General features: G+C 54.2%; 1 protein-coding gene across 5 annotated transcripts in view; it reads right to left on the reverse strand.

The window, feature by feature from the left end:
- IL6R (interleukin 6 receptor) overlaps window positions 1–26,724 on the reverse strand; it is a 45,846-nt gene that overhangs the window by 16,249 nt on the left and 2,873 nt on the right. For 2 of the 5 annotated variants that reach the window (XM_051858640.2, XM_008264376.4), the window contains exons 2-6: window positions 7,894–8,142; window positions 6,477–6,600; window positions 4,500–4,681; window positions 4,076–4,242; window positions 3,591–3,768 (exon numbers count right to left, since the gene is read on the reverse strand). In XM_051858640.2, coding sequence (XP_051714600.1) covers window positions 3,591–3,768; window positions 4,076–4,242; window positions 4,500–4,681; window positions 6,477–6,600; window positions 7,894–8,142 — 900 coding nt within the window. Of the gene's footprint in view, window positions 1–3,554; window positions 3,769–4,075; window positions 4,243–4,499; window positions 4,682–6,476; window positions 6,601–7,893; window positions 8,143–26,724 lie in introns of all 5 variants that reach the window. The other 3 variants (XM_008264375.4, XM_002715338.5, XM_008264378.4) reach the window with 2 other exon arrangements.

A 26,724-nucleotide genomic window follows, 5' to 3' on the forward strand; every position in this document is an offset into this window, starting at 1 on the left:
GAGAGAAGGAGAGGCAGAGAGAGAGAGAGAGACAGAGACAGAGAGAAAGAGAGAATCTTCCACCTGCTGGTTCACTCCCCAAATGGCCAAAACAGCCGGAGCTGCGTCAATCCAAAGCCAGGAACCAGGAGCTTCTTCTGGGTCTCCCACACAAGTGCAAGGGCCCAAGGACTTGGACCATCATCTACTGCTTTCCCGGGCCATAGCAGAGAGCTGGATCGGAAGTGGAGCAGCCAGATATTGAACTAGCGCCCATAAGGGATGCCGGCACTGCAGGTGGCGGCTTTACCTGCTACGCCACAGCACTGGCTCCCACATGAATGAATCTTAAAGACTTCATGCTAAGTGAAACAAGCAGTCACCAAGGGACAAGACCCATATGATTCCACTCACAGAGGGGTGGGAACCTTGGCACAGTGGGTTATGCCATTGTTTGGGGCTTCCACAACCCATATCAGAGCACCAGTTCAAGTCCTGGCCACTCCACTTCCAATCTAGCTCCCTGCTAATGCACCTGGGACAGCAGCAGTAGCTGGCCCAAGTTCTTGGGCACCTGCCACCCACGTGGTTGATCCCGATGGAGCTTGGGGGTCCTGATTTCAGCCTGACCCAGATCCGGCTGTTTCGGCCATTTGGGGAACGAGCCAGCAAATGGAAGATCTCTCCCCCGACCCCCCATTGCTCTGTCTTTCAAATAAACAAATAAATGTCAGAAGCAGAAAGTCAAGCGCTGGCTGCCAGCAGCTGGGGAAGGGGTGGGTGGACGGGAGTTCGTCTAAAGAACATCGGGTTTCCATTTTGCAAGCTGGAGATGGATGGTGTTGCACAACAATGCAAATGTACCGAACACCAGAGAACCATGCACCTCGGGGTAGTTACAACAGTGACTTTACGAGCATATTTTACCACGATTAAAAATTTTTAAAAGAAGAAATTTTCCAACAACATGGCATTTCTGAAACTGCTCGTGATGGTCTCAACTAAGCGGTTTGGGAGGGAAGGTCAAGGTCAAAAGCGTCAGCCTGGACCTGGAACATGCCCCTTGCACAAGGTTAGAGCAAACACTGCAAAGCCACGAGGCCTCCCTGACCTCAGCATTCGGATAACCAGCGGGCGCGGGCTCACACTGCAGACAGATCCAGCGAGCACAGTGTAGCCTGCGGATGTTCTGATTTGTTTAAGTGATCTTCCTAAATAAAACGCAGCAGTTAAGCTGCCCATCTTACTGAGGCTGAAGCAGGAAAAGTTGATGAGAACAGGGGCCCATCCTCTGGGTGAGCAGGAGGAGGGAAAGTCCCGCACAGATCTCAGCCTGCCTCTCACACGGCACATGCCCAAATCGGTGACAACCCGGGCCCCAAGGCCTCTGCCTCAGATCTCCCCAGCGCGGGAACGCAAGGACTCCCCTGCTCCCAAGACAGAGCCAGGGAAGAGCCACGCCTATCACACCCCACCCCACCCAGGGACATGTGCAGCCCAGACAAGAAACCTGGAGCCAGGGCTGGCAGAACGTGGCCGGGGCAATTGATTTCAGTCCTGTCCTTTCTTCTTTAGCCACACACTCTCAACAAATGGGCTGCTTACTCTTTCTTACTTGCTAAGTATTTGAGAATATTTTATTTGATACAATTATGCCACAGGGCCAGAGAGATGTGAGCCCAAAGTGAGCCTGGAAACAGGTCTACAACAAGATACTGGGAAGAGTAAACTTGACAGCTCCTGTGGGTCGTGAGCTCCCCATCTCTGGGAGCATTCAAGCAGAGGCCGGGTGACCACCCTCAGGCTGTGGGCAGGGGGGCGCCTGCATTCTCATCCTGCCAAATCCTAATCTTTGATTCCAGGATACCAACAGATAATGTCTCAAGGGGTTGTGGTAGAAAAGCAAGTGGTCAGGTAGGGTTGCTGTTTGTAGTAAGGGGGATGGGGTGGGGAGGGCACCATCAGAAAGAGAAAGGGTTGTGCAGCTCCCTCCAGAAGGCAGGACTAGAAATGGAAAGAGAACCAAGGACCACTGCTTAGCATTCCAGGCCCTCTGTCCTTCATTGCCATGGCCATGTAGTCATGTGATAAGAACTTTAAAAGTTAAAAAAAACAACAACAACAACAACAAAAACCCTCCCACCGATTAAGAAAAATTAATCACGCCATTGCTAAATAAAACTTTTTTTAAAAAAAAAGATTTATTTATCTATTTGATAGGCAGAGAGAGTGGGAGAGAAAAAGAGGTCTTCCATCCTCTGGTTCACTCCCCAAATGGCCTCACTGGCCAGAGCTGGCCCATCTGAAGCCTGGATGGCCTAAGTGCTTGGGACCCTGCACCCGCGTGGGAGACCTGGAAGAAGCTCCTGCTCCTACGTCCTGGCTCCTGGATTTGGTTCAGTTCTGGCCGTTGCAGCCATTTGGGGAGTGAACCAGTGGATGGGAGACCTCTCTCTCAGCCTTTCCCTCTTTCTGTCTATAACTCTACCTCTCAAATAAATAAATGAAATATAAAAAAAAAGAAAGTTCTCATTGGTTTTCCCAGATGAAAATACTGGTGATAATTATAATCTTCTATACATTTTGTTTGCTTTACAACAAACAGTAATTTTAGAATTTCCCCAGAAGCAATGATAATTACCTTTAACATCTTTTCAAATATAAAAAGCATCAGTAACTGTATAGATTCAGCTCTTTGGGCTACAGCTCTTTGTGGCTCATTCAGTCCAGTCATGGGATGATTCCCTACCTACTCTGCCTCCTCCCGGCGCCCAGCCCGGGCTGGCCCAATAGCAGGGGAGAAGCCCTGAAGAGAAACAAGGGCCCCCTGGGCCACAGGAGCCCGAGGCAGCTGCAAGTGGTGATGCAGGCAGAGCAGCAGCATAGAGCCTGGCTGGACAGGATCCCAAGCAAGTGCTGCTGTGGGGGGCACGGCGCTGTGGCATAGGGGTAGAGCCACCACCCGAAGTGCCGGCATTCCCTGTGGGCACCAGTACGAGCCCTGGCTGCTCCACTTCCAATCCAGCTCTCTGCTATGGCCTGGGAAAGCAGTAGAAGATGGCCCACGTCCTTGGGCCCTTGCACCTGCGTGGGAGACCTGGAAGAAGTGCCTGGCTCCTGGCTTTGGATCAGCACAGCTCTGGCCATTGCAGCCACTAGGAGAGTGATGGAAGACCTCTCTCTCTCTCTCTCTCTCTCTCTCTCTCTCTCTGCCTCTCCTTCTCTCTCAGTGTAACTCTGACTTTCAATGAATAAATCTTTAAAAGAAAGAAAGAAAGAAAAGAAGAGAAGAGAAGAGAAGAGAAGAGAAGAGAAGAGAAGGGAAGGGAAGGGAAGGGAAGGGAAGGGAAGAGGGAAGGGAAGAGAAGAGAAGAGAAGAGAAAAGAAAAGAAAAGAAAAGAAAAGAAAAGAAAAGAAAAGAAAAGAAAAGAAAAGAAAAGAAAAGAAAAGAAAAGAAAAGAAAAGAAAAGGGAAGGCACATTGCTTTCCTTCCGTTAAAAAAAAAAATGCTGTTGTGGGGTAACCTGTCATGGGCTTGTAGGGCTGACACCATCACCAAGTGAAAACATCCCTACCTTCCTCTGCCGCCGCCGCCGCCGTCGCCGCCGTACCTGTCCAAGGGGTGCCCAGGACCTCGGCACTCCACGTACTCCATGAGCCATGCCCAAACTCCTCCTGGGCCCGGAGCTGCACGACATGCCTCACGCCCTTCCAGGCGTCATGGATGATGCTATGGTGCTGGAGGCCCTGGGCCCCCAGGCGGGTGACGCGGTGACTCCGGCCTTCTACCTGAGGGCGGGACATGCAGTGACTCAGGGGCATACCCCACCGCCAGCCCAGCCCGGGTCCTCCAGCCCACAGAGGCTCCCTGGGGCTCACAAAGGCCGCAACTGCCCCCTCCCCCTCTCCATGGACTCCTGCCGGCCACGCTCAGAGCTCAGTCTGTCCCCCGACTCCCTCTCCTCCCCACGCACAGGCCTGAGAGGCTCACGAGCTGTGGAGCAGGACCTGGAACCCACTGTTTGCTCCCGCGCCTCCATTCTCCCCGCACGTGTCTAGGGGCACATCTCCGTCCAGAAGGAAGAGAGGAACTCACCATCCATGCTGTGAAGTCCTGCGACTGCTCAGCCCGGTACCGGAGCTCGAACCGCAGCCTGTAGAAATAGGAGTTCCAGGAGCTGGGGTCTTGCCAGGTGACATGGAGCCAGCGAGGCTTTCCGACCATGGCGGTGACCGTGATGTTGGCAGGCGGGTCGGGCTGCACTGCAGGAGAGAGAGCGTGGCTCGGACGCAGCAGCAAGCCGGGTACAGGGAGAAAAAGCCGGGGAAGGCTCCGCACACCCGCAGCCCCAGCTGCAGAGCGCTCCCCACGCGCATCTGGCGGGGGGCCCTGGTCCCTTCCAGCCAGACCTCCTGGCAAGCAATGCCCAAAAGGCGCCAACTCTCCCACAGCCACACCCCCACCAGCTGCTCGGAAATCAGGGAAGGAAACAGTTAGCGTTGGGGAAGAGCTTACGTACGGATCTCATAGCCGTCGAAGACCTCCCATCGGCTGGACTTGCTGCCCACAGTGTTGGCCACGCACAGGGACACGATGTGGGAAGACCTGTCTGTCTCCGGGATGGCCAGCTGGCAGGAGAACTTCTGGGAGTGGTGAGAATACTGGCACGGCTTCTGGAAGTCATTTGCCGGGCCGTTCAGGCTGTGGGACACAGAGCGAGGGCGGAGCTCCCTCTCTGTTTCTGCACGGTTTCAGGAAGGGGAGGTGCAGGGTTTAGAAGCTCAGGCTTTTTCTAAGTGTAATTTCAAGGTTTGAATCCCAGAGCGGGCTGGCCTGGCTGTGCGTAGCTTTTCCGACTTTGAGTAAGCTATTCAACCTGAGTCTCTGTTTTCTCCTTTGAAAATGGGAATTTGGTTTAAGATTTTATTTGAATGACAGAGAAAGAGAGAGAGAATCTTCTATCTGCTGGTTTACTCTTCAAACAGCTGCAATGGCCAGGGATGAGCCAGGCCAAAGCCAGGAGCCGTGAGCTCCATCTGTGTCTCACACGTGGGTGCAGGGGCCCACGAACTTGGGTCATCATCTGCTGCTTTCCCAGGTGCATTAGCAGGGAGCTGGATAGGAAGTAGAGCGGCAGGGTCTTGAACCAGTGCCCATATGGGATGCGACTGCCAACAGTCACTGGCTTAACCTAAGGGACCCCAACTCCAGCCCCCAAAGTGGGATTGTTGGGGCCAATGCTGTGGTACAATGGGTTAAGCCACTGTCTGCTGTGCCGGTATCTTATATGGGCGCCAATTTGAGCCCTGGCTACTCCAATTCTGACCCAGCTCCCTGATAATGTGCCTGGGAAATCAGTGGAAGATGACCCAAGTCCTTGGGCTCCTGCACCCATGTGGGAGACCCGGAAGAAGCTCCTAGCTCTTGGCTTCAGCCTCGCCCAGCCTCCATTTGGAAGTGAACCAACGGATGAAGATCTCTCTGTGTCTCCTTCTCTCTCTCCCTCTCTGCAACTCTGCCTTTCAAAGCAAATAAATCTTAAAAAAAAAAAAAAAAAGTGGACTGTTAATGGCACTCACCCCCTAGGGGTCTGTTAGGAGTAACTGGGAAACATCTGTAAATCACACAGTCCAGTGCCCAGTGCGGCGCAGGGAGGGCTCAGCCAAGCACTTGGGTGTCAGGTGGATGGTGAGTTCTGACTTCCTACCAGGTTCTGTGCTCTTGGCACTGGTGGGAGCAGGGAGTGTGCAGAAATCAATCAAGGGAGGCTGCAGGACAGCCTCAGGGCACTGCGGGAGAGGCAGGGTGCCCCGACATGCCGCCCCCCAGCAGCTACGGTGGGGCATTCGGGAGCGCAGGAGGAGTTCACAAGGAGGGGGCAGCATTTCCGGCAGGGGAGTCCCGAAAAGGATTTGGGGAGACTGAAGACATCTGAGTGAGTCAGGCATCCCCGCCCCCTGCTGATGGGCGCAGTCACGAGAGGCCATGACCGTCTCCTGCCCTGCACTGCCCCCCCATCCAAGCCTGTGAGGTGGGGTCTCTGGGCTACAGGCTGAGCCTGCGGTGGGGGAGGGTAGCACCTCACTTGCTCACCTGCCATCTCCCAGAGCCCCAGGCAGATGCTGAGGTCACAGCTGCTCAGGTCATAGACAAGTGGGTGGGCTTAGCGGGTGACAGTGGGCACACCTCAGGGAAAGCACGGCCTCGCTCCCCTCCCCACCTCCCTCCCTCCCCAGGCGCTCAGCGGTCACCCATGGCCCACAGCGCCATCAGCAGAAGCACCCTGAGCTGAGCGCCAGACCCAAGTCTCCAGGCTCCCGTCCATTTCCTCCTCCTCCTCCTCCTCCTCCTCCTCCTCCTCCTCCTCCTCCTCCTCCTGCCTAAGGAGTTACTTTCTAACCATAAAATCTGGCATCCGCGGCTGGCCAGCGCCGCTCTGCGGGGCCTCGGTGAGGACAGGGTGGGCACAGACACGCAGCCAGTCCGGGGCACTTACAACTTCTTCACCACCAGCACAGCCTTGGTCGTCGGGGACGGCGGCCTCTGAGGACGCCACTCACAAGTCACAGGGCTGATGAGGCTCCTCCGGAAGCAGGAGAGCCGGGGCTCCTCGGGGGGAACTGAAAGAACAGCCGGAGTGAGGAGGGGGTGGGGCTCCCCGGGGCGTGCGGCCATTCCCACGCCGGGGCTCCCGGGCTGCGGCTGCACGGCCTCGCCCTGCCGAGGGAGGGCGCTCGGCTCAGCCCCTGCCAGCGGCCCTGGGGCCTGTCCTGTCCCAGGACAGCACGGCCAAGCTCGGCCACACACAGATTGAATGGAGACTGGGATTAACGCCCAGAAGTGTTTGCAGGCGGGGCCGGGAAGGAGGACGCGGCCCAGGGCTAACCGAGCTAACTCAGGGAGAGGATGAGGCTCAGGGGAGAAGGCGCTTTAGCCCAGGGCTTGGCATCCAGGACACCTGTTCCACCAAGCCTTCACTGAGGCGGGCGGCAGCTAAGCACTTGCTAACTCTAAACATAAGAAGGGATCTTTGTTGAGCTCAGCACGGGTGTCGTTTTCAGCACCATGCACAGGTACACTGAGCTCCCAAGTGATCCCTCGTATTTTTACACACACACTCATTTCATCTCTGCAAAAGCTCTAAGGTAAGGTAATAAACTTGACTTTCTTTCATCAGAAAGGAATCTGAAAGGCAGAGAAGTTAAGAGGATATTTGGGGCCAGCGCTGTGGCGCAGCAGGTTAAAGCCCCGGTCTGAAGTGCCTCCATCCGTATGGATACCAGTTTTAGTCACAGCTGCTCCACTTCCCATCCAGCTCTCTGCTGTGGCCTGGGAAAGCAGTAGATGATGACCCAAGTCCTTGGGCCCCTGCCCCTCCATGGGAGACCCAGAAGAAGCTCCTGGCTCCCAACTTTGGATCAGCTTTGTTACAGCTGTTGCAGCCATTTAGGGAGTGAACCAGTGGATGGAAGACCTCTCTCTGTCTTGACCTCTCTCTGTAACTCTTTCAAATAAATAAAAATAAATCTGAAAAAAGAAAGAAGGATAAGTTTATTTCCATGCAAAAAAAAAAGTTTGTGATCTATGCATAACGTTTTCATACTATGTTAATTTTAGTTATGGTGGAAGACCCTGCAGATTCAAGCCCAGGTGGCCTGGCCCCGGGCCCCACGCTGTTGTTACCCAGCCTGCCATAAGTCCTAACTCACAAGGCCAGCCGGGCAGCGTTTGCCAGCAGCCTGGTGCCCTGACCAGCAGGACACTCCCCTGGCATCTCACTGGCAGGTGTCAGGGGCCTTTCCCCAAAATCCTTGGTCCAAGGAACTAGTAGGGTCAGCAGGGCATCTCTGGGGAACACCCAGGCATCGGCGCCGCCCCCCCCAGCATCAGAGCACTCTGGGTGCAAGACTCACCGTCCACCAGCAGGCACACAGAGCCAACGGGATAGCCGTTCAGGTAGCACGAGTAGTTTCCAGAGTCGCCGAGCTGCACCGACCTCAGCAGCAGCCTCCTTCCCACACCAGCCCACAGGCCATGGCGTGAGGTCTCCGGTGGACCCCCAAGCGTCCACTGCACATTGGCATTGTCTGCCAGTTCCTCACCTGGACAGGTCAGGGTGACACTGGCTCCCGGTTGGCTGCTCACCACGTTGCTCGCCACCTCTAGGGAAAGAGTAACACGATCAGCGAGCCCACAGCAGCATGACAGGGGGACTCCATGTGTGATTTGGAGCGGTCATGAAGGCTCGGTATTACACGTCTGTCAAATCACAAACACAGGCCCAGGCCACTGTCACCTCTGCCTATGCGGCTGCCTGATCCCTGGCCACTCCACTCGCTTACTTAGCAAAACTTTCAGAGGCCTGCCAGAGTCCACAGGACAAAGTCCAAGCTTATGTGGGCCCCAGGACCCTCTACCAGCTGCCCCCACTGACCCGTGGGGCCGCAGCTCTCCGCGCCCTTGGAGAGGTCCCTGTCCGCTCTGTCCCACTGTGTTCCTCTCACACTCAGCCTTCGCCTCACCCAGCACTTGGCAAGTGCCCGAATGAATGCATGCCCCTGGGAATGCCTGCCAGGGAGCCAGGCGGGACTCCCGGGAACGCGGTGCCCAGGAAGACGCGGAGGCACAGGCTAGTCACAGTGGGACAGCCCGGGATACAGAAGGTAACTCAAGCAGAAAGGAGTCAGGAGACGCCCGGGAGCCCCAGGAAGTGAGCTGAGCCCCACGCTCCCCTGGCACCCTGCGCCTACCTGTCCTTAAACAACCGAGGACCTACTATTTTTATTCTAAAGCCCAAATCGAAAGGTAAAAACAAAACAACAAAAACCCCACAAATACATTCCCCACCCCTGAAAAAAATCATGTGTGCTCAAGGAAAATAAGATTAAAGATTAAAGGAACAAGTACGTGTTTTTATTTGGAGTATGAGTTATAGATTCATAGAATCTAAGAAAGAAATTAGCTCAATCACCTTGGTCTGATTTATTAGCCAATCAATTACCCAGCTCACTGGCTGAGGGAATGGAGGCCAGGGCATGTGGCCAGTTTTCACGTTGAGCACACTTTGTCCTTCGAACCACACGTATCACTGTGTGTCAACCACCAACAGCAGCAATAAAGCTGCCCAAGATTCCAGAAGGGCTGGCAGCTGCCAGCGCCTGACCAGTGCCTGCCCACGCTCCCAGCACCAAGGACCAGCACAGGGTCTCCCTCTGACCTGCCGAGCCTTCTCGCTAGGGAAGAGAGCTTGCAGCTCTTGCCTGGTGGCCATCAGTGAGGAAAAAGTAAGGTTCACCCTCCCAGGTGAGCCAGAGACAGACACACACACACACACACACACACAGCCAGGCGAGCCTGACCATCCAGATGGGCCACAGGCCACAGTTCAGGGACCAGGGACCCAGGCGTCAAAGGGGCAGAGATGGCCTCCACCCGGCGCTGGACCCTGCCTGGCCACCCTCCAAGTTTCCCTTTCACTTGCTGACATTGAACACATGCAAATTAATGTGTGTGATGCACATAACAGTTAGGAAGTATAAAACACCCAGGAGCTCATGCCAAGATGTCGGGGTGAGAGGTTGGCATAGCGCTAAAGATGCCACTTGGGACGCCCGCGTGCCATGTCCGAGGGCCCAAGTTCCAGTCCCAGCTCCACTTCGGATTCCAGCTTCCTGATGAGGAGCACCCCGGGAGGCACCAGGTGATGGCTCAAGTCACTGGGGCCCTGCCACCCACATGGGGGATCCAGACTGAGTTTTTAGCTCTCGCCTTCAGACTGGCCCAGCACCATCTTTTGCAAGCATTTGAAGAATGAACCAGTATACGGAGGTGGGTCGGTCTCTCTCTCTCTCCCTTTAGAACAAAAAAATATCTAAAAAAATGATTATGATCATTGTCTAAAATTCCCTGGGCTTCCCCATCCTCCAGCTGCCTCACCTACACACTGTGAATTCTGGGTTTATTGTTGCCTTACTTTAATGTTTAAAATTTTTATTAATTGACTTTATTTATTTGACTGGTAGACAGAGAGTGCTTATCCACTGTTTTACTCCCAAAATGCCTGTGATGGCCCAGGCTGAAGCTGGGAGCTGGAAACTCCAGCCAAGTCTCCTGCCCAGGGGGCGGGACCTGGGCACTTGTGTCATTACCTGTGCAGTAGCAGGAAGCTGGCCTCAGGAGCAGACTCGGCACCCAAGTGTCATATTCACCACTACGCCAACCACCTGTCCCTGCCTCCTGTGAAAATTAGGTTCATGGGGCTGGCACACTGGGTAAAGTCACCACCTGTGGTGCTGGCATCCCGTATGGCCACCCGTTTGAGCCCCGGCTGCTCCACTTCTGATACAGCTCTCTGCCATGGTCTGGAAAAGTGGTGGAAGATGGCCCAAGTTCTTGGGCCCTGGCACTGGCATGGGAGACCCAGATGAAGCTCCTGGCTCCTGGATCAGCCCAGCTCCAGCAGTCGTGGCCATTTGGTGAGTGAACCAGCGGATGGAAGACCTCCCTGTCTGCTTCTGCCTCTCTGTAACTCTGCCTTTGAAATCAATCAATTAATCAATCTTTAAAAAAAATAGGTTCACACAATCCCTAATTTCTCTTTTATTTATTTATTTATTTATTTATTTGACAGGCAGAGTGGACAGTGAGAGAGAGAGAGAGAAAGGTCTTCCTTTTGCTGTTGGTTCACCCTACAATGGCCACTGCTGCCAGTGCACTGCGGCCGGCACATTGCCCTGATCCGAAGCCAGGAGCTAGGTGCTTCTCCTGGTCTCCCATGTGGGTGCAGGGCCCAAGGACTTGGGCCATCCTACACTGCACTCCCTGGCCACAGCAGAGAGCTGGCCTGGAAGAGGGGCAACTGGGACAGAATCCAGCGCCCCGACCGGGACTAGAACCCGGTGTGCCGGTGCCGCAAGGCGGAGGATTAGCCTAGTGAGCCGCGGCACCAGCCCCTTTTTTTTTAAGATTTTTTTTTTATTTGAAAGAGTTACAGAGGGGCTGGCACTGTGGCATAGCAGGTAGAGCCGCCACCTGCAGTGCCGGCATCCCATATGGGCGCCAGTTCGGGCCCCGGCTGCTCCACTTCCAATCCAGCTCTCTGCTGTGGCCTGGGAAAGCAGTAGAAGATGGCCCAAGTCCTTGGGCCCCTGCACCCATGTGGGAGACCAGGAAGAAGCTCCTGGCTCCTGGCTTTGGATCAGCGCAGCTCCAGCCATTGTGGCCATTTGGGGAGTGAACCAACAGATGGAAGACCTCTCCCCCCCTTCTCTCTCTCTCTCTTTCTCTATCTCTCTCTCTCTCTGCCTCTCCTTCTCTCTGTGTAACTCTGACTTTCAAATAAATAAATCTATCTTTAAAAAAAAAAGTTACAGAGAGAAAAGGAGAGACATAGAGAAAGAGAGAGATCTTCCAACTGCTGGTTCACTCCCCAGATGGCCGCAACAGCCAGGGTCGGACCGGGCCAGTCAGGAGCCAGGAGCTTCATCTGGGTCTTCCATGTGGGTACAGAACCCCAAGTACTTTGGCCCATCTTCCACTGCTTCCCCAGGTGCATTGGCTGGGAACTGGATCAGAAGCGGAACAGCCAGGACTTGAACCAATGCCCATATGAGATGCCGGCACTGCAGGTAATGGTTTAACTCATATACCACAGCGCTAGCCCCACTACATTTCTTAATCGAATCAAGAGGCCATGTCAGGTGACTGACTTAATACCATGGAGGTTGTGTGAGTACATGAGATGATGTTTACACAAAACCAAAAGTCACCCAACAGCTCATCCTCAGAATACACCACCCTATCATGAAGCGACATGCAAGTACATGAGGGCACTTCAAAAAGTTCACGGAAAACATGGACTTGACCGATAATATGCATGTTCTATGAACTTGTTGAAGCACCCGCACCTAAACAGGCCCCTACCTCCAACCACGACCACAAGACTGTAAGTTCTTGCTAATCACCCATCAGAGTGTTCAGTAGGTGCTTCATAAGTGTCTGCTTAATGTAGGACAGCCAGGAGGTGCCCACAGGGTCAGAGTCGCCACTCCATGGCTCCCAGGAGCACCTCTGGCAGGTGGCACGGTGGTCCCTGGTGGCCCAGCTGTGCCTCTCACGTTGTGCGGTGGGCAGAGGAGCCAGCTTTTCCCAACCAGGAGCTGGTGCAGAGAGAAAAAATGAGTCTGGGGCAGAGGGGGCTCTCTCTTCTGCTTCTGCCTGTGCCTGTTTCAGGACACATGTCCTTGCGGTCACTTGCCTTGCCCCAGGGCAGATGGAAACTGGCCCTGTGCAGTGACCAGTGCAAACAATAGCAGGGGCTGTTCTGCTCCTGTGCTCACCAACAATGGCCAAAGCATTTGGGCAGCCCGGAGAAATGTCAAATAAAAAGACTTTTTTTCCTCTCTTCTACAAAAGCAGAACTGCAGGGAACAACACAATGCTGCTTCCTGTGCCAGAGAGCTTGAGCGATGGTTTTCTAAGTCTTTACAACTGAGTCACTGGTTGTTGGCTTTTTTAAAATAGGGAATGATTAATTATAAACCACCCATTGGCCAGTGCTGTCTGTCACAGCCCTGCACTCCGTGAACAATGTGGTGTTAACTGTGCGTTAAAAGCACCCTGCGCAGAACAATTACAACAAATACTCAGAAGGCCATAAGAAAACACTCTTCCTGAAGTCAGAGTGGGAGGCAGTGCCCCTCCCCTGCCCGCACGCCTCTGTCTCCTGACCCAGAACTCTGCATCAGTGTCAGGACCCCTGGGGGCGGGGGACCTCCCCAGCAGCCTCTGAAGGGGACGCAGTGCCCTCCTAGGACCTCCTCCCCCTCTCCAAATGGTAGGACTACAGCTGATTTCTTTCTTTTCCTGTTCTCTGTCTGTAGTTTCTAAATTCCCCACAAGTCACTTATAGTCATCTTCTAATGAGATGTGAGTATACATATTTCTACAGTGTTGTGTGTGTGTGCGTGTATAAGGATACTTCAGAAATGTTGTGGAAAAAGGAATTAACAACAGGTTTATTGGGCTGGTGTTGGGACACAGAGTCAGCATCCCATATGAGCACAGGTTCAAGTCCCAGTTACTGCATTCCTAACCCAGCTCCCTGCTAACACACCTGGGAAAGCAGCAGAAATGGCCCAAGTGCTTGGGCCCCTGCCACCCACTCAGGAGACCCTGATGGTGTTTCAGGCTCCTGACTTCAGCCAGGCCAAGCCCAGCCCTGGTCATTGTGGCCATCTGGGGAGACTGCCAGAAGACAGATCTCTCTCTCTCCCTCTCCCTCTCTCTCTCCCTTTCTGTTACTCTGCCTTTCAAATACATGAAAATAAACCCCTTCTTAAGGGTTTATTTTGGTACAAGACATTTGTGAAATACATGCTTTTTTTTTTTTTTTTCAAGAATATGTTTTTTTCTGCCGGCGCCATGGCTCACTAGGCTAATCCTCCGCCTTGCGGCGCCGGCACACCGGGTTCTAGTCCCCGGTCAGGGCGCCGGATTCTGTCCCGGTTGCCCCTCTTCCAGGCCAGCTCTCTGCTGTGGCCAGGGAGTGCAGTGGAGGATGGTCCAAGTGCTTGGGCCCTGCACCCCATGGGAGACCAGGAGAAGCACCTGGCTCCTGCCATCGGATCAGCGCGGTGCACCGGCTGCAGCGCATCAGCCGCGGCAGCCATTGTAGGGTGAACCAACAGCAAAAGGAAGACCTTTCTCTCTGTTTCTCTCTCTCACTATCCACTCTGCCTATCAAAAAAAAAAAAAAAGGAATATTTTTTCATAAACTTTTTGAAGATCCACAGTATGCATAGATTTCAAAAATGTTTTGCACCTGGGGCCAGCATTGTGGCACAGCAGGTTAAGCTGCCAAATGCAATGCTGGCATCCCACACGGGCACTGTTTCAAGTCCCGGCTGTCCTGCACTTCTGATCCAATTCCATGCTAATGGCCTGCGAAAGGCAGCAGAAGAAGGCCCAATTGGGCCCCTGCACCCACGTGGGAGACCCAGAGGAAGCTCCTGGCTCCTGGCCCAACCCTGGACATTGCAGCCATCTGGGGAGTGAACCAGAGGATGGAAGCTCTCTTTCTCTACCTCTCCCTCTCTCTCTGTAACTTCAACTGTCAAAAATAAATAAATAAATCTTTTGATTTTTTTTTTTTGCACCAGAATAAATTTATCCTTTAATTGCATTTACCATGAACTTCTGAGAGTACCGCGGCATGTTTGCATGTGTGTGTCACGGTGTTGCCTGGATCTGTCATTACAACCAGGGAGGAGGAGAGAGCTGGCGGGCAGGAGGCACTGGGGAGTGGGTGGGGCGAGGGCGGATTTTTCAGGACAAGCAGCTTCTTCAGGCCAGAGAGCAGCCCGCCACACTCGCGGCTCTGCGCTCCCTCCCCGCTGGGCACTGGAGCCTCAGCCCATGCTGCTCCTGCAGGCCGGACGCTCAGGTGGACAAAAGGCACCCTCCCTGGGCTCAGCCTTCGTTCTGTCCCTGCGTCTCTCTTCCCTAGGAGAGAAGGGCCACAAGAGAGGGGAGACACAGAGGACAGCAGGTGGGGGGCAGCCCCTAGGGGCGCTCCTGCCTGGGAGACGAGCCCCACATTCACACGCTGCCACCCAAGCCTGACCAGCCTCATATGCAGGACCTGGGAGGTGTGCCAGAGGGGAGGGAGGGGGCAGGGCGTGGCAGGCGCTGCACAGGCTGAAATTTAGCAAAGAACATGCAATCTAGCATCCACCCTTGAGCGATTGCTCAGCAGTTTGGAACCCAGACTGCAAGCCTGTGCCTGTCCTTTTTTCTTTTTTCTTTTTTTTTCTTTCTTTCTTTTTTTTTTTTTTTTTTTTTTACAGGCAGAGTTGACAGTGAGAGAGACAGGGAGAAAGGTCTTCCTTTTGCCGTTGGTTCACCCTCCAATGGCAGCCGCGGCTGGTGCGCTGTGGCTGGCGCACCACGCTGATCCGAAGCCAGGAGTCAGGTGCTTCTCCTGGTCTCCCATGGGGTGCAGGGCCCAAGCACTTGGGCCATCCTCCACTGCACTCCCTGGCCACAGCAGAGAGCTGGCCTGGAAGAGGGGCAACCGGGACAGAATCCGGCGCCCCGACTGGGACTAGAACCCAGTGTGAGCTGCTTTCTTAAAAATGCAAGTCTTGGCCAGCGCCTCAGCTCACTAGGCTAATCCTCCGCCTAGCGGCGCCGGCACACCGGGTTCTAGTCCCGGTCAGGGCACCGGATTCTGTCCCGGTTGCTCCTCTTCCAGGCCAGCTCTCTGCTGTGGCCAGAGAATGCAGTGGAGGATGGCCCAAGTCCTTGGGCCCTGCACCCGCATGGGAGACCAGGAGAAGCACCTGGCTCCTGGCTTTGGATCAGCGCGGTACGCCGGCTGCAGTGGCCATTGTGGGGGTGAACCAATGGAAAAGGAAGACCTTTCTCTCTGTCTCTCTCACTGTCCACTCTGCCTGTCAAAAAAAAAATTTAAAACAGGGGGGATGTGTTTGGTGCAATGGTTAAGGCCACTTGGGTTGCCCACCGGCCATATGGGAGTACAGTGCCCGGCTCAAGTCCCAGCCACTCTGCTTCCCACCCTGCTTCCTGCTAAGGCACACCCTGGGGGGCAGCTGATGATGCCTCAAATACTTGGGAGACTCAGATTGAGTGATGAGTTCCTGGCTTTGGTCAGGCCCAGCCCCGGCTGTTGGCAGCATTTGGAGAGGGAACTAGCAGGAAGATCTCTGTCTTTATCTCTCTACCTTTTAAATAAAGAAAAATAAACAAGTTTTTGAAATTTAAAACACACCAGTGGAGGCAGGCTCACTTGCTACAAACTTCCCAGAAGTTGCTCTGCAGCCATCACCATGCCTGCTGCCTGCGCCGGCCAGGGCCTCGGTTTGGTCACTGACGGCTCACGGGTGCGGCTGGGCTGGCACGAGCTCAGCACCCCGCTATCTCTGAGAGGGGAAGGCAGTGTGGCACAGAGGAAGCAGCTCTGAGCTGTCACGAGACCCGAATTCTATTCCTGCTCTTGCCAGCGACTCATAGGCAGCGTGGGCTCGTCCCTGTCCCTGTCCCTGAGCGATGCAGGGCCAGGCTGGGAGGTGGAGGCCCCCCGGTGGCCCCCACCCCTGCAAGCTGGCATCCCGTCATGCCAATCATCAGCTCTCAAAGAGCAGGAGGTGCACCTGTTCGCTGGGGACCGTACCCTCCTTGAAAACCCACTCCAGTGCGTCTTCAGATCTGTTATTCTCACAGCTGCTAACTCTGGGAGAAGGCTGTTGGCCAGGCCAGCCCAGTGCCCTCTGACGAACGCGTCAGTCTCCCTGGAGAGCTCTAGGGGAGGGAACTTCCCACGACCTCCTGGCTTCCCATTTCTCAAAGGGGAGAGAACAAAGGTCCCAGGAAACCCTGGCGAGCAAGCCCCAGCTCCCCACGGCCCTGTGGGCCGCGGAGTCCCGCTCCCCACGGCCCAGGCGCCCTTCTAGCAGGGACCCCGCAGCTCAGCTCTGGAGAGAGGAGTTCTTCCCTGTTTGGAATCCAACCTCAGTGCCGGAAACCCGGACAGCTTTGTTGCTTTTCTACTTGTTTCCCTCTTTTCCAAGTAAACTTGTAAATGTCAATAACCAGAGAAAAACACGCGCACGGAGACACATATTTCTCAACTGTCTTGCAGCTCACTGCGCTCTTGCCAGCAAAAACAAGTTCAGCTTCCTGGCCCCGTTTATGTAACAGTGAGCCAGCTGCCAGGCCGGCCACCGAGGACACCGGCTTAGCTCCTGCCTGCTGATCCCATGCCGCGGCCCCAGAGCAGGGACGCAGGGCCCGGCTGCCCAGGCCACCTGGCAGCCCCAGAGTGGCTTCCAGCAACACCCAATCTCTCAACTGCATGGCCCAGGGTTTCAGAAGGGGTCAGGAGGAGCCAGCGGGTCCCCTCTCAGCCAGAAGGGGCTTAATCTGAAAGAGGGTGGGTGCTGAGAAGTTTCTGGAAGAATGAGGCACCTCAGATCCAAATGGAAAGCAATGTAGTGCTGGGTCCCACAGGGGCCAGGACAAGCTCCCAGGGCTCTCCATCACCTCTCCTGACTGAACCTGGCCCCCTGCAGGAACAACCGTTACAATCCCTACCCCTGCCAGGTGCCTTACCCAGGGGCCCTCCAGCCCTCACAGCGCCCTGTGGGGAGGCAGACCCATGGCTGAGGCAACACAAGATCAGAGAAGTTAAGAAAGCAGCCCAGATACACACCGCCAGCGAGCAGGGATCTGCTCAGGGCACAGGTGGGTCTGTGCGAAGCCGTCCGCTCCTCTGGCCCAGGTACCTCGCTCTGCTCCGCCACTACCTAGCACCCCTCCTCTAGGCTGCCCAGCCTCCGTCTACCTCTCTCCCAATTTCCTCCCCACCTCCTCCCTGCTCTTCTCAGACCTCTCCACTCCCACAGAGTGGGAAGGAGGGGACCCTGGGCTGTGAGGGGTGTGAGTGAGCCTCCTCGTCATGGGGGTCTCTCTCAGACATCCAGTCACCCCCTTGGGGCTGGTGCAGTGGGTCAAGCTGACGCCTCTGATGCCAGTATCCCATATCAGAGCGCAGCTTCATGTCCCAGCTACCCTGCTGCCAATCCAGCTCCCTGCTCACACACCTGGGAAAGCAGCGGAGGATGGCCCAAGTGCTTGGACCCCTGCCATCCATGTGGGAGACCCAGATGGAGTTCCAGGCTTCTGGCTTCAGCCTGGCCCAGCTCTGGCTGTTGTGACCATTTGGGGAGTGAGCCAGAGGATGGAAAATCTCTCTCTCTCTCTCACTCATCTCTCTCTTCTTCTGTCATTCTACCTTCCAAATAAGTAAATCTTGAAAGAAAGAAAGAAAGGGGGGGGAGGGGAGGGGAGGGGAGGGGAGGAGAGGAGAGGAGAGGAGAGGAGAGGAGAGGAGAGGAGAGGAGAGGAGAGGAAAGGAGAGGAGTCACCCCTTGGCTCTCTCGAGGCTTCCTCCAGGCTCTGAGCTGTGTGTTGGGGGGGGGGGGGTGCAGGGAGCCCTTCCCTAACTCAGCTCTCAACCCCTCCCTGTCCACAATGCCCTGTAGGCTCCCCAGGGAAGGCCCGCCCCTGCCCTCCCGCGAACTGCTTGTGCTTCTTGTACCTGCTCGTATTTGTCTTGTATTTGGCGGAGTTAGTGTTGACTTTGGCTGGGCCCTCCTCTCCAGCCACCACGGACCGCAGCTGTGGCTGGGAGAGAGGCTGGCAGGAGGCTCCTTTGGACCCATAAAAAGGTAGAGCTGGAGGCTGACTCAGAGACCCTGTGGGAGGCCCCGGGCCTCAGGACAAAAACATTCCCTCCTCCCTGGCAGCACCCGAGATAACCACCTGGCCGCAGCCCAGAAAGGTCAGGCCTGGTCACCCTCTGTAATTATAAACTAATCAGAGGAAAAGATATCTACGGAGGGTGGCGAACCACCCAAGGCCCCCACCCTGGGCTAACCCCAAGGAGAGGGTTGAGAAATACAGATTAAGGCAGTGCTGAGCAGGCCGGGGAAGGAAGGCATTGATGGCCAGGGAGGATGCTCATGGGACTTTGCCCAGAAGGAGGCAGAGGGCAGGGGCAGTGCCAGCGAGCGGGTGCCAAGATAAGGAGGCTCTTCATGAGGATTCGGGGCCACCTGCTCACTTTTCCTAAGGAGGAGGACCGGGGCCCCACAGTCATGCCACCGGCATGTGGTGCAGCCGGCGCCCAACCCCTGGGCTCCATGTTCTGGGTTCCTGGCCACCTCCACGGCCCTTGGCCTTCCCAGGAGTGCAGCACGGAGGATCCTCCTGTCCCAGCTCTGGATGTGCCTGCCCTTGGCATCTAACCAGGAGCCTGGTCCCAGTCGGGGTTTCTGCAAGGCGTTTCAGGAAGGTGTGGAGGGGACCTGCCTGCTGCCCCCCCACCCACCGCATGCTGCACCTGCCAACCCCCTCCCTCCTCACCTCTCTAGAGAGGACACCAGGATTTAAAGTCCCAGGGGGAGGTGTGACTCCCTCTCCACCTGGGGCGGCTCCTGGAGCTGAGGGCCGGGTCCAGGGCTGTGTTGGGCTTATGAGCATTTGTCAAGTAGTTCGACTTGTCACTCTTCTGTGCACAGGTTCTAACTGCCAGACACTCCCATTCAGGCCCAAGGTCCCCCCACACTGCAGTGCACACCCCCAGCTCCCCCTCCCTACACCCCAGGCCAAGAGCTCATGAACCCACACACACCTGCACACACTGGCCTGCTCACTCCACTCCACCGTGAAGGAAGTAATTCAGACAGAAGTGCAACAGGCACACCCGCCCTTGGGAAGCCTGGACAGGCGCTTTCCTTATAAATAAGCCCCATCAGGCCAACCGTTTTCTGGTGGCAGAAGGCTCAGCTTTATAAATGGGTCCATGCTGGGGCTGGCACTGTAACACAGCGGGTAAAGCTGCCGTCCACAGTGCCCACATCCCATATGGGCACCGGTTCAAGTCCCAGATGCTCCATTTCCGATACAGCTCTCTGCTATGGCCTGGGAAAGCAGTAGAAGATGGTCCAAGTCCTTGGGTCCCTGCACCTGCATGGAGATCCAGAAGAAGCTCCTGGCTCCTGGCTTCAGATCAGCGCAGCTCTGTTTGTTGCAGCCATTTGGAGAGTGAACCAGCAGATAGAAGACCTTTCTCTCTGCCTCTCCTTCTCCATATAACTCTGACTCTCAAATAAATAAATAAATCTTTCAAATAAATAAATAAATGGGTCCATGCCCCCTAAATTAATCTGAAGTTTACTTGATCCTAAAAAAGAAAGCCCTTTTTTGTTGGAAGTAGGCAGATTGATTATAAAGTTCCAATGGAAAAGTAAACCAGCAACAACGGTCAGGAAAATTCTGAAAGTGCAGAGCAACGACAGGGGATTGCTGCAGCAAGTATCAAGGTGTATCGCAAGGTGGCAGTAATTAAAACAGTGCGGCACTGGCGCAGGACGAGAAAGAGAAAGCGACAGGAGAGACTGGAAGTTCCAACAGGCACTGCTCCAAGTGTGTTCCCTGGGTCCCTGACTTGAACTTCCCTGTACCCTATCTGACAGAAGAGGAAGCGGAGGTTATACAGCTAATCAGGTGTGACACCGGATCCAAAACCCAGACAACTGGGCCTCAGAATGTGTGCTTCTAACTGCTCACCACACCAAGGGGCAGAAATCCAAGTATGCAGGAATTTGGTTGAAAGGTAAATTCTAGGGGCCAATGTTGTGGTGTAACTGCTGGGGCGCCGTCTGCAATGCCCGCATCCCACACGGGCACTGGTTCCAGTTCCGGCTGTTCCACTTCCGATCCAGCTCCCTGCTAATGCGCCTGGAAAGCAGCGAAGATGGTCCAAGTCCTTGGGGGCCCTGCACCCACGTGGGAGACCTGGAAGAGGCTCTTGGGTCCTGGCTTCGGCCTGGCCCAGCTCTGGCCTTTGCAGCCATTTGGGGAGTAAAGCAGCAGATGGAAGATTCTCTCTCTCTCTCTGTGCTTTTCAAATAAATAAAATAAATCTTAAAAAAAAAAAAAGCTAACTTCTAAAATCAGTGGGGAAAAGGTAGATTGTTCAATACTGGGAATGTCTGGTGATCGCTAGAGAACATGGCAGAACCAGATTTCAGAACTCACACATGATAAATTCAAAATGGACCAAATATTTAAATTTCTAAAATTCTTAAAAGAATCGGGGGTGGGCAGAGAGAGGACTTTTTAAAATAATACTGGCATAGCACTGGTGCTGTGGCAGAGGGTAAAGTTGCCGCCTGCAACACCAGCATCCCATATCAGAGTGCCAGTTGGAGTCCCAGCTGCTCCACTTCCAATCCAGCTTCCTGCTAATGCACCCAAGAAAGTAGTGGATGATGGCCTAAGTGCTCGGGCCCCTATCACCCATGTGGGAGACTACGTGGAGTTCCTGGCTCCTGGCTTCAGCTTGGCCCAGCTCTGGCTGTTGTGCGCATTTTGGGGGTGAACCATTGGATGGAAGATCTCTTTCTCTTCTCTGTCTCTCCTTCTCTGTGTCACACTGCCTTTTAAATGCAATAAAAATAAGTAAATAAATAAAATAATATTTGTACTGGGAAGGTCTTATTATACATGACACAAAACCTGGAAGCCTTGAAAATGGTGGATAAATTTAACTTGAGTTTAAAAAAATGTGTGGCAAAAAACACCCTCTACTACCAAAAAAAAAGTAAAAAGCTGAATGATGAACTGGAAAGATTCACAACTCACATCACAAGGGATTGGACTAAAGGCATTAAGAGTTCCAGTAAATGATAAAAAAGATCAACATCCCAATAAAAAATGAGCAATGCATATGAATAGGCAGATTGCAGAAACAGATTATACAAATGTATGTTATCAGGGAAAAACCCATACAATCTCAGATAAGATACATGCAAATGAATTCCATACAGATACCATTTTCTGCATACAAATCAGTTAGAGAGCACTGCTGGCCAGGGTGTGGGGATGCAGGCACCCTCACGGTGCTGTTGGGAGAGGAGCATAAGTTGGTACACCTCTCATTTACTCTCAAAATTACAACTCACAGGGCCTTTGACCTCTCAGTTCAGCTCTGAGGACTAGATCCTGCACGTGCACCTGTACACACACAACCTCCAGGAGACACAATGCTATTTCTCACAGCACTGTCTGTGACAGCAACCTGGGCAACAACTGAATGGCCATTGAAAGGGGATTCAGTAAGGGGCCAGCATGGTGGTACAATGGGCTAAGTCACTGCCTGCAACCCCACCACCCCATATGGGCACCGGTTCAAGTCCCAGCTGCTCCACTTCCAATCCAGCTCCCTGCTGATGCCCCTGGAAAAGTAGCAAAAGATGGTTCAAGTGCTTGGGCCCCTGCACCCATGTGGGAGACCCAGAAGAAGGTCCTGGCTTCGGCTTGGCCCAGCTCCAGTCCTTGTGGCCATTTGGGGAGTGAACAAGCAGACAGGAAGATCTTGCTCTCTCTGTGACTCTGACTTTCAAGTAAATAAAATAAATAAATAAATAAATTCTAGTCCATTGGGCCCCATGGTCAAGCATGCAAGCCTTGACTGGGCTGGTGCTGTGGCGTAGTAGGCTAAGCCTCCAGCTGTGGCGCCAGCATCCCATGTGGGTGTTGGTTCGAGTCCCAGCTGCTCCCCTTCTTATACAGCTCCCTGCTGTGGCCTGGGAAAGCAGCAGAAGATGGCCCAAGCGCTTGGGCCCCTGCACCCGCGTTGGAGACCTGGAGGAAGCTCTGGGCTCCTGGCTTTGGATCGCCCCAGCTCTGGCTGTTGCGGCCATTTAGGGAGTGAACCAGCAGATGGAAGACCTCTCTCTCTGTCTCTCCTTCTCTCTCTCTCTAACTCTACCTCTCAAATAAATAAATGAAATCTATAGAAAAAAATTAACTTATTTATTTGAAAGGCAGAGTTACAGAGAAGCAGAGAGATATTCTGTCTGCTGGTCCACTCCCCAAAAAAGGCCACAGCAGCCAGAGCCGGACTGATCCAAAGCCAGGAGCCAGGAGCCAGAAGCCAGGAGTTTCTTCCAGGTCTGCCGCCCGGGTGCAGGGGTCCAAGCACTTGGGCCATCTTCTGCTGTTTTGTCAGGCTCATTAACAGGGAGCTGGATCAGAAGTGGAGAGGCTGGGACTTGAACCAATGCTTGTATGGGATGCCGGTGCCGCAGGTGACGGCTTTACCCACCATGCCACAGCGCCGGTCCCTGTTCCACAAAGCAACAGAAGATGGCTCAAGTGTTCAGGGCCCTGCCACCCTCGTAGGAGACCCAGATGGAGTTCCTGGCTCCTGGCTTCAGCCTGGCCCTAGCTGTTGCAGAAATCTGGGGAGTGAAAAAGCAGACAGAAGATATCTCTGTCTCTCTGTCTCCGTCCCTCCCTGTGTCTATGTCTGTCTGTTTCTCTCTGTTGCTCTGCCTTTCAAATAAGTCTTAAAAAAAAAAAAAAAAAAAAAAAAAGGAGAGAGAGACAGGAAATGTGAAACTCTCAGGAGTGCTTTAGAACACCCGCAAGCTTTCCAAAGATGGGACTGCCATGGTGGTTCCCACGACATGAACACCATTTGCCCCCTGGCCTCCCATCAAAACAGGCTCAGAGGGTCCATGACGGCAACCAAGCACCACTCTCCCTGTCGCCATGTCCAGGGCATTACCATGCTCGAAGGGTTGCAATGCCTCAGCCAGAGGTCCCCTCCCAGGTGAGTGTGCACAGCGGGGACACAGGCCTGCCCGCCGGCTACATCAGCGGCCCCTCTGAGATGGGGGAAGCTCACGCAGAGCGATGAGCAGCCACACCAAGGCCATCTGACCGGAAGGGTGAACAGAAGGAGCAAGCCACCATGCGACGGCCCCCACACGCCCCGGGGCCCTACAGCAGCGGGCACTCTCACCCCGTCCTGTGGTGTGGCAGTTCCCCATGAGGACACTGGGAAAGGAGAGGAGCACCTTGCTGCCCCTTTCTGGGGAAGGGGAGAGGGGTTGCCGTTGGCAACACAGGTGATGTGAACACAGCCAGGTGCAGAGCAGGGGCTGTCACTTCTGCGCCTGCAGCCTGGGTTTCATCTCGCCTACTCAGCTGCTTCAGCAATTCTCACCTCTCTGTCAACTGTTTGGTCTCCACCAGATCCTCTCCCTTAGCAAGTAAACATGCTGACGTAGGCTCATCTAAAAAAAAAAAAAAAAAAAAAAAAAAAAAAAAAAAAAAAAACCTCCCTGTCATCCGCCAAGGCACCCTGCACTGCTTTCCTCCTGTTTACAGCGAGCCTCCTCGAGAGCTGTCTACACTCGCTGGCTCCAACTGCCTCCCTCCCTTCTCTCTTGCATCTTCTCCCACCGGCCTTTGGCTCCCACTTTGCCAAAACTCCCCAGGTCAAGGTCACCAGCAGTGACCTGCCTGTTGCCGAATCTCCTGGTCAAACCCACCATCCTCTTGCCTGATGACACAGCTCCCTCTTCTTGGAAACCTCGTCCTCATCCAGTTTTCAGAACACCAGCTCCCCTGACCTGCTTGCTCCCTGCCGCACTGCCTCATTGCTGGCTCCCCGTCCTGAAGCCTCAGAGGGTGGGTGCGCCCAGGGCTCATGCCCGGCGCCTTTCCCCTCTCTCCCTACATCCTCACCCAAGGTGATCGCAAGGCTTAAAACCGTATCTGCCCACAGACGACTCCCAGATTCCTAGCTGGAGCTCCGTCCTCACTCCCCAGTTTCTGAGCCCGGTGTCCAGTTCCTTCTCAGCATCTCCCCTAGGTTGTCCAGTGGACAACTCCGTTTCCACCCAGGCAGCAGTGACCACTGACCGATGACCTCCGGTGCAGCAGGGCTGCAGCCTATGCCCTTCGTGCAAGGGGCCAGTGCTCCTGTTGCCAAGAGTAAACCGGATCACGCATGCAAAAGGTGAGCCCAGTTCCCTGCACACAGCTAGCACTCAGTAGGTGGCAATGGCAACCATAGCCACCATAGAGACGGGAGGACCAGAGGATCCTTTGATGGGAAAGGCACCGATGCAGAGAACAGGTGCCATGGGGAGCTGCTGGAAGGTAGGGGCTCTGGGCTCACTCCTTGGGGTAGAAGTTCACCAGTAGGGACTTTTGGCCTCTTCTGCCCTGATCTGGAGGCAAGAAGGGAGGGGAAAGCACACAGAGTAACTCCCCGGGAGAAAGTCCCCAGGGGCTTCACCTACACAGACAGCCTGAGGCTCAGAGCACTCTTTGCCATCTTCCCCTTTGCTACCGCACCCTCAGGGCCACCTCTGCAAAGCCTCCCATGCAGCTTACAGTTGATGACTTGACATTTAGCACTTCCCTGTTCAGCCGGAGACAAGGGCTCTGCAGAGACAGCCCCCAGCTTCTCCAGCACCCAGGACCCCTGGGAGTTGTGTGGAAGACTGGAGCAGACCCTCAGATAGAACAGGTGGTTAAAGAGGCCACAGGAGTTTTCCCGCTCAAGGTGGGAGTGTAAGGACTCACTTAATATTTTCATATTCCCTGTAGGTCTTCTCACTGCAGATTCCCACGTAGAATACCTGCTCCACAGCCACCCTGTCCCCAACACACACGCACAGGGCCTGACTCCCTGCTTTATCTTCCCCTCTTAGCGCTAAGTAGCCACCATACTATACATTACACCATTCAGTAACATTCCGCACTAGAAGGAAGCTCCCATAAGCTGGGGATTTTGTCTAATTGGTTCACCTGCTACAACTCCAGCTCTTAAAATAGTGCCTAGAACACAGTATAGCTAGATATTGCTATATATTTTGATATATATTTATATACATATTTCTAGAATAAAGGAACAGTGAAGCCCTCTTATCTAAGCACTTCCTGCGTGCTAGTGATTTTCTTAACATTCTGCGTAACACCGCACTTAGCTCCGTGAATCACAACAACCTTGGGAGGTAATACAGTCATCCCTCAGTGTCCTGGAGATATTGAGTCCAGGGCCTCTACCCATGCCCCGAGGATACCAAAGAGCCACGGCAGCTCAAACCCCTTACGTAAAGGACATAGCATTGGTGTCTAACCTTTGCACATCCTCCTGTGGACCTGAAGCATCTGTAGACGACTTGTACTACCTCGTACCATGTAAATACTACGCAAATAGTTGTTATCCTGCATTGCTTTCAGAGTAAATGACGAAAAAAGTCTGTACAGATGTGATTTTTAAAAATATTTCCAATCCATCTGCGGATGTGGACTCCACAGACATGGAGGATTGATTATATGGATTTTTATGTTTTCTCTTTAAGATGTATTTATTTATTTGAAAGAATTACAGAGAAAGAGGGAGAGGGAGGGGGAGGGGGAGAGAGAGAGAAAGAGATCTTCCATTCTCTGGTTCGCTCCCCAGATGGCCACAACAGCCAGCACTGGGCCAGGCTGAAGCCAGGAGCCAGGAGCTTCATCCGGGATTCCCATACGGGTGGCAGGGGCCCAAACACTTGGGCCATCTTTTGCTGCTTTTTCCAGGCCATTAACGGGGAGCTGGATCAGAAGAGGAGCAGCCAGGACTTGAACCAGTGCCCACATGGGATGCCGACGTGGCAGGCAGCGGCTTTACCTGCTACACCACAGAGCGGCCCCAGTGTTTATGTTTTCTAGATGAGGCCACTGAGCCTCACAGAAATTAAAGCATTTACCCAAGGTCAAGTCATCTTCACATGGCAAGGCGGGGCAGAGAGCTGTCTGGCTCCACAGCCTGCGTCACTGTCTGCACAAGAGAGCGGTGTTCAGCTAAAGGAGAGGGGAAGTCAGAGAGAAATAAAAGGAACAATGGAAAACCTCTGGAAGAAGCTGCTCGGTGCTCCAGGCCAGCACCACCCGGGAGAATCTTCTGGAACAATGGGGAGGCTGCCCTGTGCCGCGCTGTCCGGTACCGCAGCCACCAGCCACCCGCAGCTCTGCCGCACTTGACAGGTGACCAGCGCAGCTCCAAAACTAACTTTTCACTTGGTGGACTTGTAATTAATTTACCTGTAAGAAGCCGCAGGTGGCCAGTGGCTGCGCATTAGAGACTGCAGCTTCAGACCCAGGGTAGATCTGGTGACCGGGAACGCCCTGCCTGTCTCGTCTGTGCCAGGCAGGCTGGCCTGGCGGGACAGGAAAAGAAGAGAAGAGGAAAGAGGCGCGTGTTCAGGGCAGTGAGAAAGCGACCAGGTCACTGTGTAGTTCTTACAGACACCTGGCGGGGCGGGGCGGGGGGGGGGGGGCCAGCCCAGGCGTGATGCTTTGCACTTGACCAT

The sequence above is a fragment of the Oryctolagus cuniculus genome, chromosome 7, assembly GCF_964237555.1.
Source record: "Oryctolagus cuniculus chromosome 7, mOryCun1.1, whole genome shotgun sequence".
Lineage (NCBI taxonomy): Eukaryota > Metazoa > Chordata > Mammalia > Lagomorpha > Leporidae > Oryctolagus > Oryctolagus cuniculus.